At 62.3% G+C, this 13,362-nt stretch overlaps 1 protein-coding gene across 8 annotated transcripts in view; it reads left to right on the forward strand.

Moving 5' to 3' along the window:
- INF2 (inverted formin 2) overlaps window positions 1-13,181 on the forward strand; it is a 32,023-nt gene extending 18,842 nt beyond the window's left edge. For 5 of the 8 annotated variants that reach the window (XM_049897423.1, XM_049897426.1, XM_049897425.1 and 2 more), the window contains 13 exons: window positions 317-465; window positions 555-616; window positions 1,121-1,223; window positions 1,471-1,556; window positions 1,922-2,022; window positions 2,597-2,667; window positions 2,747-2,854; window positions 3,640-3,710; window positions 4,385-4,505; window positions 4,858-5,022; window positions 5,273-5,375; window positions 5,629-5,787; window positions 6,398-7,429. In XM_049897423.1, the coding sequence (XP_049753380.1) occupies window positions 317-465; window positions 555-616; window positions 1,121-1,223; window positions 1,471-1,556; window positions 1,922-2,022; window positions 2,597-2,667; window positions 2,747-2,854; window positions 3,640-3,710; window positions 4,385-4,505; window positions 4,858-5,022; window positions 5,273-5,375; window positions 5,629-5,787; window positions 6,398-7,143 (2,045 nt within the window). In that variant the 3' untranslated portion in view covers window positions 7,144-7,429. The other 3 variants (XR_007518857.1, XM_049897422.1, XM_049897427.1) reach the window with 3 other exon arrangements.
- The last annotated feature ends 181 nt before the right edge of the window (window positions 13,182-13,362 follow it).

The following is a 13,362-nucleotide window of genomic DNA, read 5'->3' on the forward strand; positions in this document are numbered from 1 at the left end:
CTCTGAGGCACCTCTGCACCCATGCTCCACATCACCGATGCCGTGGGTCTACATGCCCACATGGAGCTGAGGAGGCCGGGATGCTGCCACCCCAGGTGCTTCAGTGGCTGAGGGAGAGGCTCGGTCCACTGCCAGTCTCAACACTCCCATACACACTATGTGCACACACACAGCTTGGCAGCAACTGGGGGCTCCCATTTGCAGGCACTTACTGAGTGCCTGCTGTATAGTCTCCTGGGCGGGGCTCCAGGCAGACCATCCGACAACCCCTACCACGTGTCGAGCGTGACCTGACAGTGGCCTCCCCCATCCACAGAGCACCACTCCATGTGGGCGTCGCTGGGCAGCCTGGGCCCGGAGGAGGTGGAGCCCGACTTCTCTAGCATCGAGCAGCTCTTCTCCTTCCCAGTGGCCCAACCTAAGGGAACAACAGTGGCTGCCCCAGCCAGGAAGGAGCCCAAGGAGGTGGGCACCCAGGCCAGGGTGGGAATGGGTCACCTGGGGCCACCTGCCCCCCCAGCACGTGACAGGCCCTTCCTCGGGGTGTTTTCCAGATCACTTTTCTGGACTCCAAGAAGAGCCTGAACCTCAACATCTTCCTGAAGCAGTTCAAGTGGTGTGTGGAGGAGGCTGAGGAGCAGTGTCCTGGGGCCCCCCTGTCCCGTCCCACCACCACAGAAGCCTCCCTCTTGGGTGGGGCAGTGCCCCCTAGAGTCCACCCTTGGGAAGTGCACATTCCATCCCAGGGTGGCAGATGCCCTGTCCCAGGGCCCCAGGGGGCACTGAGGCCTAGAGAGCAGCTGGGACCCCCTGCCAAGCCAAAAGTGGGCCCCATGCCCCTCCCTGCTTCGGGTCCTGGGCACCAGCCTCTCCAGCAAGCTCTGGGAGTCCTGAGCAGCCCTGGAGGAGAGGCCGGGGCAGGGGCGCCTTGTTACTCATCCCAAGCCCCACTTACTGTGTGACCCCAGGCAGGCCACACACCTTCCCTGTGCCTGTGTCCTCACCAGCCCTGGCCTGGCAACCTCACAGGGGCTGAAGTGTTGTGGGCTTAGGGCTGACTCCACTACTGGCCCCCAGTGGGAAAACCTGTGGCCCCTCCCCGTCCTCTCCCTTCCCTCAGCTCCAATGAGGAGCTCGCCGCCATGATCCGTGCTGGGGACACCACCAAGTTCGACGTGGAGATTCTCAAACAGCTCCTCAAACTGCTTCCTGAGAAGCATGAAGTGAGTGGGACCTTCCCCAGTGCAGTTTGGCCCACCCCACCACTCCCCTGGCCCCCAGGTGGATGGTGGTAAAGGGGAGGACCCTAAGCTTTGCTCCACAGCCATCTGGAAAGCCCAGCCCATCGGAGCTGGAGTGAGTGGGCGGGGCCACTGGTGCAGTCTGGGAAGGCTTCCTGAGGGAGGGGGCCTGGAGGAGCCAGGCCCAGGGTACGGGTGAAATCCCAGCACGTGGCCTCATATCCCGAAGGTTGAAAACCTGCAGACCTTCAAGGAGGATCGCGCCAAGCTGGCCAGTGCCGACCAGTTCTACCTGCTGCTGCTGGAGATTCCCTGGTAAGCCCGGCAGCCCAGACCCCCTCCACAGAGAAGGAGAGGGGCTTTGCAGGAGGCCCTGCTGGTGGCCCTGGAGAAGGCACAGTCCCCTGGCCCAACTCCCACCTGTTTCTAAGAGAAAAGGGAGTCCCACAGCTGTGACCACCCCTGTCTGCCTCTTCTGAGTGCTTGTCTGAGGTGCCCCTCCCTGTGCTCTCACTGGGCCTACCAAGTCAGCAGCTCTGGGACAGGGCTCAGGACTGCACATGCTCACTGAATGCAGAGCTTGTCCTGCATGGACCTGGGCCCCCACGTGCAGGCCAGGGCAGGTATTGGGCAGGGACCCCAGGCATGGAGGAGCCCCTGACACCTGCTCACCCCCTCAGCTACCGGCTGCGTCTCGACTGCATGCTGCTCTGCGAAGAGACGGCCATTGTGCTGGACATGGTGCGGCCCAAGGCCCAGCTAATGCTGGCCGCCTGCGAGAGTGAGTGGTTGGGGGAGAGGGGACAGGTGGAGGGGGGCCCTGTGGGGGACAGGCCTGGGCCCTGTGGGGAGATGCTGGCCTCTGAGGCCCACCTTTCTGAATGGCGATTCGGGCAGGAACTTGCCACAAGACAAGAAGGGCAGGGGTGTGAGCGGGTCCCTCCAGGGACACAGCTCACTGCTTCTGGGCACTCCCGTCTTGGCCACAGCTGAGCACCAAGGGATACCACAGGTTCCAGAACCTTCTCAGTGCCTCAGCATCCTCATCCACAGGATGGGGCAGTGGTCACCGTGCCCTCCGGGGTTGTGGTGAGGAGTCAGGGAGACCTCTTACTCGGGGTGGGGGGCTTCCACTACCTGAGCCCCTGCTCAGGGTCCCTGCCCAGCACAAGCCAAGCCTGGGGAGCAGGGATGGAGGGACGCTGGTAACAGGACCAGCCCCCTGAGGACCTCTAGGGTCCAGGGGCATCCGGGCTGGAGGCCCCCACGCTGGTAACAGGACCAGCCCCCCCGGGCCTCTAGGGTCCCGGGGCATCCGGGCTGGAGGCCCCCCAGCCCTGACCCTCCTCCCCCAGGCCTGCTCACCAGCCGCCAGCTGCCCATCTTCTGCCGGCTGATCCTCAAGATTGGGAACTTCCTCAATTACGTGAGTCGGGGCTGCGCCGCCTGCCCCCGCCACCCCTCTGGCCAGCCGGGGCGCAGGGCTGACTCTCGCCCGTCCTCAGGGCAGCCACACGGGGGACGCCGACGGCTTCAAGATTAACACGCTGCTGAAGCTGACGGAGACCAAGGCCAATCAGAGCCGCGTGACGCTGCTGCACCACGTGCTGGAGGTGGGCGGGGCCGGGGCGGTGGGCGGGGCCGGGGTAGGCTGCTGCACCCAGAGCTGGAGGTGGGCGGGGCTGGGAGGGTTCTGCATTCAGAGCAGGGGGTGGGTGGGGCCGGGTGCGGTGGGCGGGGCTGGGAGAGTTCTGCGCCCAGAGCTGGAGGTGGGCGGGGCCGGGCGCCGTGGGCGGGGCCGGGGTAGGCTGCTGCACCACGTGCTGGGTGGGCGGGGCAGGGGTAGGCTGCTGCACCCAGAGCTGGAGGTGGGCGGGGCTGGGAGGGTTCTGCATTCAGAGCAGGAGGTGGGCGGGGCCGGGCTCGGTGGGCGGGGCTGGGAGGGGTTCTGCATCCAGAGCTGGAGGTGGGAGGGGGCCGGGCGCCGTGGGTGGGGCCGGGCGCCGTGGGCGGGGCTGGGAGGCCCGCGCCGCAGGACTCCACCATGGAGTGCACCCCTGAAGGACCCTCCGGTGCTCCGAGTCCTTCCTGATAAGCCCTCTTGTGCTTGTGCCTACCTCCCTTCGTGGGCTCCCTCCACCCCGGCCCCACCCCGTCTCTCCCCCAGGAATCTGCCCCCCTTGCTTCTGTCGTCCTTCCGCAGCACCCCGTCCCGCTCTGCCGGCTCTCCCAGGACACTTGGTCCTGCTGATCCTGCCCTCAGCTCCAGGCGGGTGGGGGCAGTGACTAAGAAAAGTCACGACGGCACGGCCAGGCCCCAGGGAAGGACTTTGAGACTAGGTGGAGGTCGCTCGGGCACCCCAGGGCTGGTGTAGCCTCACTGGAAATGTTGTTCTAGGAGGTGGAGCAGAACCACCCGGACCTCCTGCAGCTGCCCCAGGACCTAGAGCAGGCCTCCCAGGCGGCGGGGTAGGTGCTGGACCAGCCCCTACAGCCCTGCTTCCTCACCCCCCCAGGCCAGTGAGGGGCGGTCAGGCTGGGTCTCAGGGCTGCAGCTCAGCCCAGGCCCATGGAGCCCCTCCCCAGTGACATGCACACCTTCCCTGTGGGATTGACTGAGGGGAGACCTAGCACATGGGGAGGCAGGTGGGCACAATGGGAGCCAGGCTGACCACCCTCTTGACAAACATCAGTCCTCACCGCAACCCTGTGAGGAAGCCAGGCCACTCATTTTATAGACAGGAAACTCAGGGCCAGAAGAAGGGGGTCATGTTCCTAGGGTCCCATGGCTCTGAAGGGGCAGCTCCAGGGGGGCCCAGGCCCATCTGAACCCCAGCACAAGCACTGCTCGGGCGCCATGCATGGGGGGTAGGGAGGGGCTACAGAGCCTCAGGAGGACCAAGCAGGATTGAGTGTAGGCCTTTGGGGTCACCATCCTATCACTGATTGACAGCACCCTTTCTGAGGCACTTAAAGCCCATTCGCACCACCGGGTCTCTGATGTACTTTCTGGAAGCCTGTGGTCATGTGCTCCGAGGGTCCCCAGGCCTTCCATGGGTGTGAGAAGCAAGGGGTCCCTGGCCGGCACTGCAACCCTGGATGCTCCTGCTGCCTGATCCCATCTGCCGGCTGCTGCCTTTCAGGATCAACCTTGAGGTCATCCGCTCAGAGGCCAGTGCCAACCTGAAGAAGCTTCTGGAGACGGAGCGGAAGGTGTTGGCCTCCATTCCTGAGGTTCAGGAGCAGTACGCTGAGCGCCTGCAGGCAAGCAGAGGGGCAGGGCCTGGTGTGGGGAAGCGGGGAGCCAGGGAAGAGCCCTCCAGTGTTCAGTCTTTCCTCAGCCCAAGTTAGCCAGAGCCAGGGCGAATGACAGAGCGCTCAGGGGGACCCCTGAAGGTGATTCCTGTGGCTCAGGGCTTCTGCCTGATTCTAGGGGGCTGTGGCGCCCCAGGGGTGCAAGATGGGGCACAGAGCCAACGCCTATGGCTCTTGCTCCTGCAAGCCAGGGAAGGGCTGTGTGAGCCTCACCCCGGGGATCCAGCCTTGGTGTCTCCTGGGTAGCTGGGGGTGCCCGCTGCAGGGTCCATGCAGGGCTGTGACTGTCCCGTGCCCCCAGACTAGCATCGAGGCTTGCCGGCTGCTCGATGAGGTATTTGCAGCCATTGAGCAGAAGAAGCTAGAGCTGGCCAGCTACCTGTGTGAGGACACGCAGCAGCTGTCCCTGGAGGACACCTTCTGCACCATGAAGACCTTCCGGGACCTCTTCCTCCGCGCCCTGAAGGTGGGCACGCCAGGCCGGGGGGCAGGGCTGCAGAGGCCTGGGCTGCAGAGGCCGGGGCAGGTCCTAGGGCCCGTACCCGTGCTCAGGTGGAAGTCGGAAGTCGCCCTTGGTACCCAGGGCCAGGAGAGGCAGTCCCTCGGCCCCCACCCTCCTGCCCAGCATGCCCCCAGCTGCAGCACTGAGGGCACCAGGCTGGGTGGCTGCAAGCTCCCTGTCTGCCTCGACCGCCTACTTCCCCCACTCCTCGCAGGAGAACAAAGACCGGAAGGAGCAGGCGGCCAAGGCTGAAAGGAGGAAGAAGCAGCTTGCAGAGGAGGAGGCTCAGAGGCCACGGGGCGAGGATGGGAAGCCCGGTGAGTACGGCACACCTTGCGGGGCAGAGGCAAACATGGGGTGGGAGTGACAGAAACAGGCCCACGGACAGGCTGCCCTGCTGTCTTCCCGGTCAGTCCCTTTCTACAGGTCTCATACCACCCCCGCTGGCCTGTCTCCTGGTTCCACCCCCGGGTCAGCTGTGTCCTGTCAAGGGGTCCTTCTTCTTGGGGTGATCAGGCAGGCTCTGGGGACCACGTGAGGAGTGTCCCTGAGAATCTTGGGCCTTCTCAGTCAGGAGGGGCGCCGGGCAGCAGGAGGAGGTGTGTGTTATCGATGCCCTGCTGGCCGACATCAGGAAAGGTTTCCAGCTACGGAAGACGGCTCGCAGCCGGGCAGACATGGAAGGGGGCAGCAAGGCTGTGGCAGACTCCGCAAGGGACCGGAAGCCTGGTGAGACCCTCTGTTACCGCCATCCTTGCTGGCCTAGCACCTCCCCTTCCTCCAGGGAGTCCTCCCTGATCACACCATCTACTACCCTTGGCCCTGAGATGCAGGCTCCAGCAGAGAGCAACACGTTACCACGTGTGTGTGTGTGTGTGTGTTAACAGAGGGTGGTGTGCTGAGGAGGAATGGTCACCCAGTCGCTGGGGTGGCTGGGAGAGGGGCTGTTTTAGGTCCATGCAGCAGCTCAGAGGTGCTGCAGGCTTGGGGTAGAGTGGGCACCGCCCCGTCCTCAGCTTCAGCGCCTCCTGCTGTCCTATGCTGTGTGCAGACCCTGACTGAGGGCCCATCCTGCCCTTTGGGAACGCACGCTCAAGGCCATGAGGGCCTGAGACAGGGATCTCAGAGAAGTCAGGCCAGGCAGGGAACTCCAAGCAGTCAGACCAGGCTGAGCCAGCAGGAGGGCTCTCAGAGGGAGGAGGGGCTCTGCGGGGCTGGTGGAATCAGGCAGAAGCCAGAGAGTCTCCTTTCTGACTCTGGGACATCCCCAGCCAAGAATGGCTCCGAGGGGTGGGGCCCTGGGACCTTGCCCTCCACTGACTTGTCCCTCCATCCACAGCAGCCACCAGCAGCCCCAGAGAAGGCCCCACCCACCCCGCCTCAGAACTGGACCTTGCCTCTGCAGTGGCCAGCGAGCCCCGGGCCTGGGACCTCATGGATGCCACCCTACCCCACCCACAGCCCAGTGCAGAGACAGGCAGTCCTGGGCCCCTGGAGCGGCGTTCTTCCTGGTACATGGATGCCAGCGATTCCCTGGCCACTGAGGACCCCCAGAACCCCCAGCCCTCAGCGGGGCCCTGGCCGGTGGCACTGGGAGATGCTCAGGCCCCGAAGCCCCTCAAGTTCTCCAGTGACAAGCTCCTCAGCACCGCAGATTCAGGCCAAGGGACCAGAGAGCCCACAACCCTGCAGGGTGCGTGCCAGGCTGACGCCAACGCCTTCACACCCAGCACCAGCCTCCTGCCTGCAGGCTCCATTGGGGGAGGGGACGAGGAGGACGTGGCCCCAGAGTCTGCGCTGGACACATCGCTGGACAGGTCCTTCTCCGAGGAGGCAGTGACTGACTCCTCGGGGTCCGGCAGCTTACCGAAGGCCCGGAGTGCCAAGGGAACAGGCAGGAGAAGGAAGAAGCGCCCCTCAAGGAATCAGGAAGGTAATGGGGCTTCTTCCCCCACTTTTCCCTCCCAGAACAGAAGGCGCTATGTGGGCATGTCACGAGGGCTGGGGGCATGGGCCACCAGGGCGCCTGCCTCCCTGCGCCAACTGTCAGCTCCTGCCCCCCAACAATGGGCACTGCAGACCTGACTGGCACCAGGCAAGTGATGGGTGACTCGGGTGCATCCCCTTGTCCTGCAGGAGAGAAGGCAGCCTGGGGCGGGGGAGGGCACCAGTTGACCTGCTGGTCCTTAACCCCCTAATTCCTGCCCTCACGCCAGGGAGCGGCAAGTGGGCCTCTGGGCACCAGGTCCTCAGGCCACACAGCTGCGTTTCTGCTCAGCATGCCCCGTGGCCCCCGCCACGGCCAGCCCACTCCCTTCCAAGTCCAGGGCTGCTTGTGTGCGGCCAGCCATTGAGTGTGTTTCTCTCGTTTGAAAGCAGAGATTGCCCCTGATTCTGACGATGATAAAACAGAAAGATTCTGTGTGCTGCAATAAGGTGCGTATGCAGCCTGGGCTCTGGGTGTGCTAACGGCGACAGAGCAGTGGCAGCCAGCCCTTCCTGGACACTAACCTCAGCTTCTGTCCGGCCTGCCTGGGGGAGTCCACAGACATCCCTGCCTCTCCCGCAGTGGCTGGTGGTGGGACCTGCCTCATCCCTCTCCATTTCCAGATAGTCCTGGGTAGTCCAGCCTCCCTTACCCAGTGTCTCCTCCATTGTGGCAAGATGCAACCTCAGAGCTGGTGGGCCAGGCTGATGGACCTGGGAGAGGGTTGGCAGGGTTGGGGCTGGGGCTCCCTGGGCACCAGGCTACAGGTGTTCCAGGGGCACGGTGGGGTGGGGGGCTTCGGGGCAACTTGCCTTCGGGCTGGTGGGACAGGCTGAGGTTGCTCCTGTTGTGTGTGGCTTCCGCAGCCCTAACTGTGGTCTGGCTAACTCTTCAGCTTTACTGATCTCTGCTTCCAGGGGTGGACACTTCCAGAGTTCCACCCCACCCTTCTTCGCCCTGATGCTGGTCATGCTGTCCCCAGGGCCCTGTGAGGGAGGTCCCAAGGGCAGACACTACTAGGCACAAGCAGGTCGAAGCCCCTTTGAGGGCTGGGACTAGCCTTCTCATCCGCAAGGCAGGGCCTGGGATGGAGGGGTCTGTTTAGGTAAGGCTCCTGGGGACAGCGCCAGGCAGCTGGGACCCCTGCTTATGGGCAGGGCAGTGGGGGGTCATTGACATGGGCTAGAGAAGCTCAGATGAACCCGGCACCTGCCTGGCCTGTGTGGGAGGGTTGTCTGCTGCCCCCCAGTACCAGAGGCCCCCCCACCATGAGCCATGTGTAAGTGGCGCGAGTGAGCGTCTGTGGGTGGTTCCATGCCCACTGTGCAGTCCAGCCTCACCCTAGCTGCAGGCTTGCTTCTAGATTTGTTTAGAGCCGGGCTCTGTGTTATGAAACTCCACCACTGCTTTGTAGAAAGTGCCAGCATTTTCTTTAGGGGCTTGGTTTGACCTTGCAGCCCTGCTCCCCTGAGGCTCATCAGGGTGGGCCTGCAGTCTGGGGGTAGGGGGGCTGGGGCCACATCGGTCATTGCTGTGGGGAGATAGACCTGCCCAGTGCTGTCCTGTGCTCTGCTCCCAGGGTGGCCAGCTTGGCCTCAGCCCTCTGCCCCCGCCCCTCTCCTCCCACCCCTCTTTCTGCCGCACCATCCCAGGTGGCTGAGGGCAGGAGGAAGGAATCCTAGCCCCCACTTTTCCATCACTTTTTATTTGGAAACATTTCAAACCAACTGGGAATTTGCAGGATCACAATGACCCCCACCTACCCCCCACCCTGACTCACCAGTTGTTAACTTTTCACCCCGTCTGTCCATCCGTCTCTCCCCCTCCCTCCCGCTCACTGAAACATTTGGCTTAGACAACGCCACGTGTTACCCCTAAATCTGTCAGCAGGTATTTCCTAAGAACACACGCCACTGGGTGGTGCAAACGATTAACGTGCTCGGCTGCTAACCAAAAGGTTGGAGGTCAGAAAGGCCTGGCAACCGGCTTCCAAAAAGCAGCCGTTGCAAACCCTGTGGAGCGCAGATCTACTCTGGCACCGATGGGGTCACCGTGATCTAAACTGACCCCAGGACAGCTGGCTTGGTTTTATCTCCTGGGATCCAGGCCATTGTCCTGTTAACCTTAGGCGGTGCAGTGAGCAGACCCAGGAAATTCTGCGCTGATAACACACCTTCCAGTCCAGGTCCCTTGCTTACAGCCCCGCTGCCCCAGTCCTGTCTTTAATAAGCCTGGGGCCTGTGGGGGGAAAGGACACTCCCAAGCCCAGGATCACACACGGCAGTCGTCCGTCGAGGGTCGTTGGTCTCCCCTGTTCTAGAATAGTGCCCAGCGTTTTTTTGTCTTTACGGCATGGACTTTTTTTTCTGGAGAGATCTTTTTTTTTTTTAATTTTTGGTGAAAACATGCAGGGTAGCACAGACACCGGGTGAACATGTCCACTCAGTGGCACCAATCACACCCATCCTCTCTGTTTTTATCCACACAAACTGCACCTGGCTTCTCACCTCACTCTTCAAGTTGCTGTTGTCGATTTGATCACACACAGATAGTTCTTTAAAACAGCACAATGTTCAAGGCAGACGTGGACACTTTGAAAACACCTTCATTTGGGTTACCTGGTTGCTTCCTCCGGACAGGGTCCGGGTTGAGTATCTGGGCAGGAGTTGTGTGTGGGGATGACGTGTCCCCCTCGAGCCCACGCAGGGGCCTGGGTGCCTTTGTAGTTGGCAGTCACAGGGTTGGGGGTGTTTGTAGGATCCTCTCTGAGCCAGCATTTTTCCCGCTTCACGGTTCAGAAGTGGTGGGTGGGTGCTCCCGCCCGCCAGCAAGGTGGGTTCGGAACGGTGGTCTTCCGCGCCCTCCTCCCTCTGCAGGTGTCCCCTGCTCCCCCCTCAGCTGTTCTTAGCAGCAGTTCTGTATTCACTTCCAGTGTGCGGGGCGGATTGCCCGATAGGCAAGGTAAGCACGCTGCTTACCGGTCGTCTGTAGTGAACAATTTTTTCACCAAATCAAAGGTTCTGCTTCTAGGTATGGCTGGGATCTGTCTCTCTCCCAACCCCACAGCTCCTTCCTACAGAATCAAAGTCACTTTTCAAATTTACAGTTCCTAATTACTTCTTTAACAGGAGCTGATGACCCAGTTAGCAAGGTAAGCACAGCCTCATTTGTGCTTACTGACTAATCTGTAGGGACCAATTTCACATTTTTGATGTGGTGAAACCCACGTGAAATTTTTCACTACAATTTTGTCAGTAAGCACAAGTTAGCCCGTGTCTACCTTGCTTGTTGGGTTATCCGATCCTGGCAGTGTATGTAATCCATCGATACTTATCGCAGGCTCACATGGTCCCAGGCAGGACCAGCAGGGCACCCTCTGGGCTGGCTTCCTGTCTGCGCCATCCTTTGAGCACATCCCTTCCTTGACACAGCAGGGCCTGTTGTTCCCAGCTCACCAGGAACTTGCTACTTATACCCCCCATCCCGCCACTTCATGGGGATGGTGTTTAAGTCCCACTTCTGAGTGATTTTGGGTCATTGTGCTTTTTTGTCCATCTGCCTGGGACACACTGGGGTGGCATGAAGGTGGGGCATTTCCAGGGGACTGGCCGAGCAAGGGCGCCTAGGCCAGAGCACAGGGGGCTAAGTGGGCAGAGGGGTGGACAGCAGGCCAGCCAGGGCTGCAGGGCCTGTGGGGAGGGTCTGGGGCCATCTGGACAGCTGTGGGGACACTCAGTGCTGAGGCGTAGGAAGAACCCAAGGGGGCAGTGGGGGCAACAGACCCCTCCCCAAATCCACAGGAGCCGGGTAGAGCAGAGCCCTGGCAAACACCAGAGTGAGGGTGACGTGGGGGCTATGAGCTTAGAGACTGAGCAGGCCCGAGACAGAGGGAGGGGAGCCATGGGCGTCCCCCTCCCCGAGGGAGCAACAGGCATTCCTTGCCAGGTCCTACAAGGTCAGCCTGAACAGGAACGGCCTGCCAGGGTCGTCGGGCACCCTCCCCCAGCCAAATGCTGCCAGCCCTGCCCAAGTGGCCCCGGGAACCCGCGGCAGGACAATGGGGCAGGCCACTGTTCTTGACAGTGTCCTTTCCCCCTACAGGCCCCAGGCAGAGAGCCCCTCCCAAGCCCAAAGCCAAGTGAGAGGCCCGGGGGGGCCGCTTCAACCAGCCGAGGACAGGACTTGCTGCCTGGGGGCCACTGGGCACCAGAACTCAGTGCCTTACCCAGCAACGCCTGCCACAGCCTTCTGGGAGCATCACAGCCAGGGGCTGGCCAGCACCACACCCTCCCCGGGCCCCTGGAACCCGTCCGCACCCTGCATGTACACTGTCCCCAGCTGTGGGGCCTCTCACCTGGGTACCCCACCCTGGCCATGCTTCCCCACGGCCCCCGAGGCTCAGCACTCTGCTTTTGCAACTGGGCTCTTAGGCACTGAGCTTTCAGGCACAGGGCCCCCGCAGCCCTGGGAGCCATGGAGAACAGACCCCCACTGCACTCCTTAAGGACCCCAGCCCCCAACAGCCCACCTCCTTCGACTCAGTTGGGCTGGAGCACAGGAGATCTCACTAAACCATGGCTCGTTTTGAGTCTTGCTGCCCAAAGTAGCTGAGTGGGGGTAGGCGGGTTGGTGGGGACCCCAGGGCCTGATGGCTGGCTGGCAGTGGCGTGGGCAGGCTGGGGGACCCCATTCCAGTACACCCAGCCCCATGGAGGTCCATCTTTCCTGCCATAGCCAGGACCGCCCTCATCACAGAGAGCCGGTCCCTCTCAGGGCCTGGCCTGGCCTGCTGACCTGGGGACAGGAAGGGCCCAGCCGGAGGGTCTGTGGGTGGCACTCATTCTCTCTGCCCCCTGCCCCCAGTGAGGGGTGCCTGCCCAAGCCCTGTCCGCTGCCCCGTTCAGGGGTGTGTGCTGCCTCAGCACTGCCAGGACTGGGGTCCCGCAGGCACTTTCCCCAATAAAGAAGATGTCTAGCTTTCCGTCTGTCCAAGTTGTGTTCTGCAGCTGTGGAGGGAATGTGGGCTGGTCATTGTGAACACGGGGGGCATGCCTCGAGGGTTCTGGCCCCTCGTCCGCCCCTGCAGCAGCTGTGATGAGGTGGGAGCAGGGGGAACAGGAGGAGGGGCTCCCCATATTTAGGCTTGACTTCCCTGGACCCTGCAGTCAGCAGCCACCTCCGCCTTGCACACCCCCGTCAGACAGATGGTTGGGGCCCTAGAGACGGGCCTACTGGCCTCCTTCAGCCTCCCTTCCCCAGCCTGTGACCTCATGGCCAGAAGCCAGGTGACAGGTGGGGAAGGGAGTGGCCGTGAGCATGCAGACTCCTGGAGCTGCCTCCCGGGGAAGGGAGGAGAGTGATTTTGGGGAGGGCTCACCTAGCTGGCTGCCTGTGGCCTCAGAAGGATGTGGAGGGAATTCCCACAGTGGGTGGTCCCTTAGAAGGTGGGGACCTCAAACAGAAGACTATTTCCTGCACCAGAGGCCAGGGTCCAACCCCCAAGCACACCCAGTGCCACACTTGTCCCCAGCTGAGCCATCTCGCCCAAGATGCCCTCAAAGCAGCCAGGCACCCGCCCTCTCAGACCAGCTGACCCAGTTCTGCCCCTTGCCCGTTCATTGAGATCGGCAAGCCTCCCCAGGGGCCATCCTGACCACGGTGAAGGCTAGAGTTTGGCCAGGTCCCTGGAGACCAGGCAGCAGGCAGGCCATCACCCTGTCTGCTTCAGAGGAGGCCATGGGAAGGCCTGTGGGATAAGGTGCTTTCTGTATGGCCTTGTTCTGCTGCCCGCCTGGTGGGAGTTACTGGAGAGGAACGGAAATGAGCAGAGGGTCTGCCCAGGGAGGGCGAGCACAGTCTGGCAAGCTTGTTTCCATTCATAGTTCCATTGTGCGTCTGGGCGTCCGGGCGACTGAGACAACATCCCACAGCGAAGTGTGGCCCCAGAGTGAGAACCGCCGTGGCCCAGCCAGATGGTCCCCAGGGGCTGTCAGGTCTGCACAGCTTTGTCGTGGCCACTTGCCCTGGGTCACACTTGGCAGCTCCAGAGCAGAGACGGTGAGCTTGGCACCTCCTGTGCTGCCCACCAGCCGGGGTGGGGCATTCTAATTCGGGCTGGACCGTGTGACCAGCCAGGCGCAGCTGCTGGGTCTGGGCAAGGCTGTTTTTAGCAAAGCTCCCGACTCCCCACTGGTACCCACTGTTTATAGTGGGGGTGGGGTGGCAGTGCAGTGCCAGCCTCAACCCCCATGGCAGGTGGGGCAAGGGTCTCCCTCTCTGGCCTTCAGCAGGGCCCCAGGTGGATGTCTGATGTAACA

This window comes from Elephas maximus, chromosome 10 (genome assembly GCF_024166365.1).
Source record: "Elephas maximus indicus isolate mEleMax1 chromosome 10, mEleMax1 primary haplotype, whole genome shotgun sequence".
Lineage (NCBI taxonomy): Eukaryota > Metazoa > Chordata > Mammalia > Proboscidea > Elephantidae > Elephas > Elephas maximus.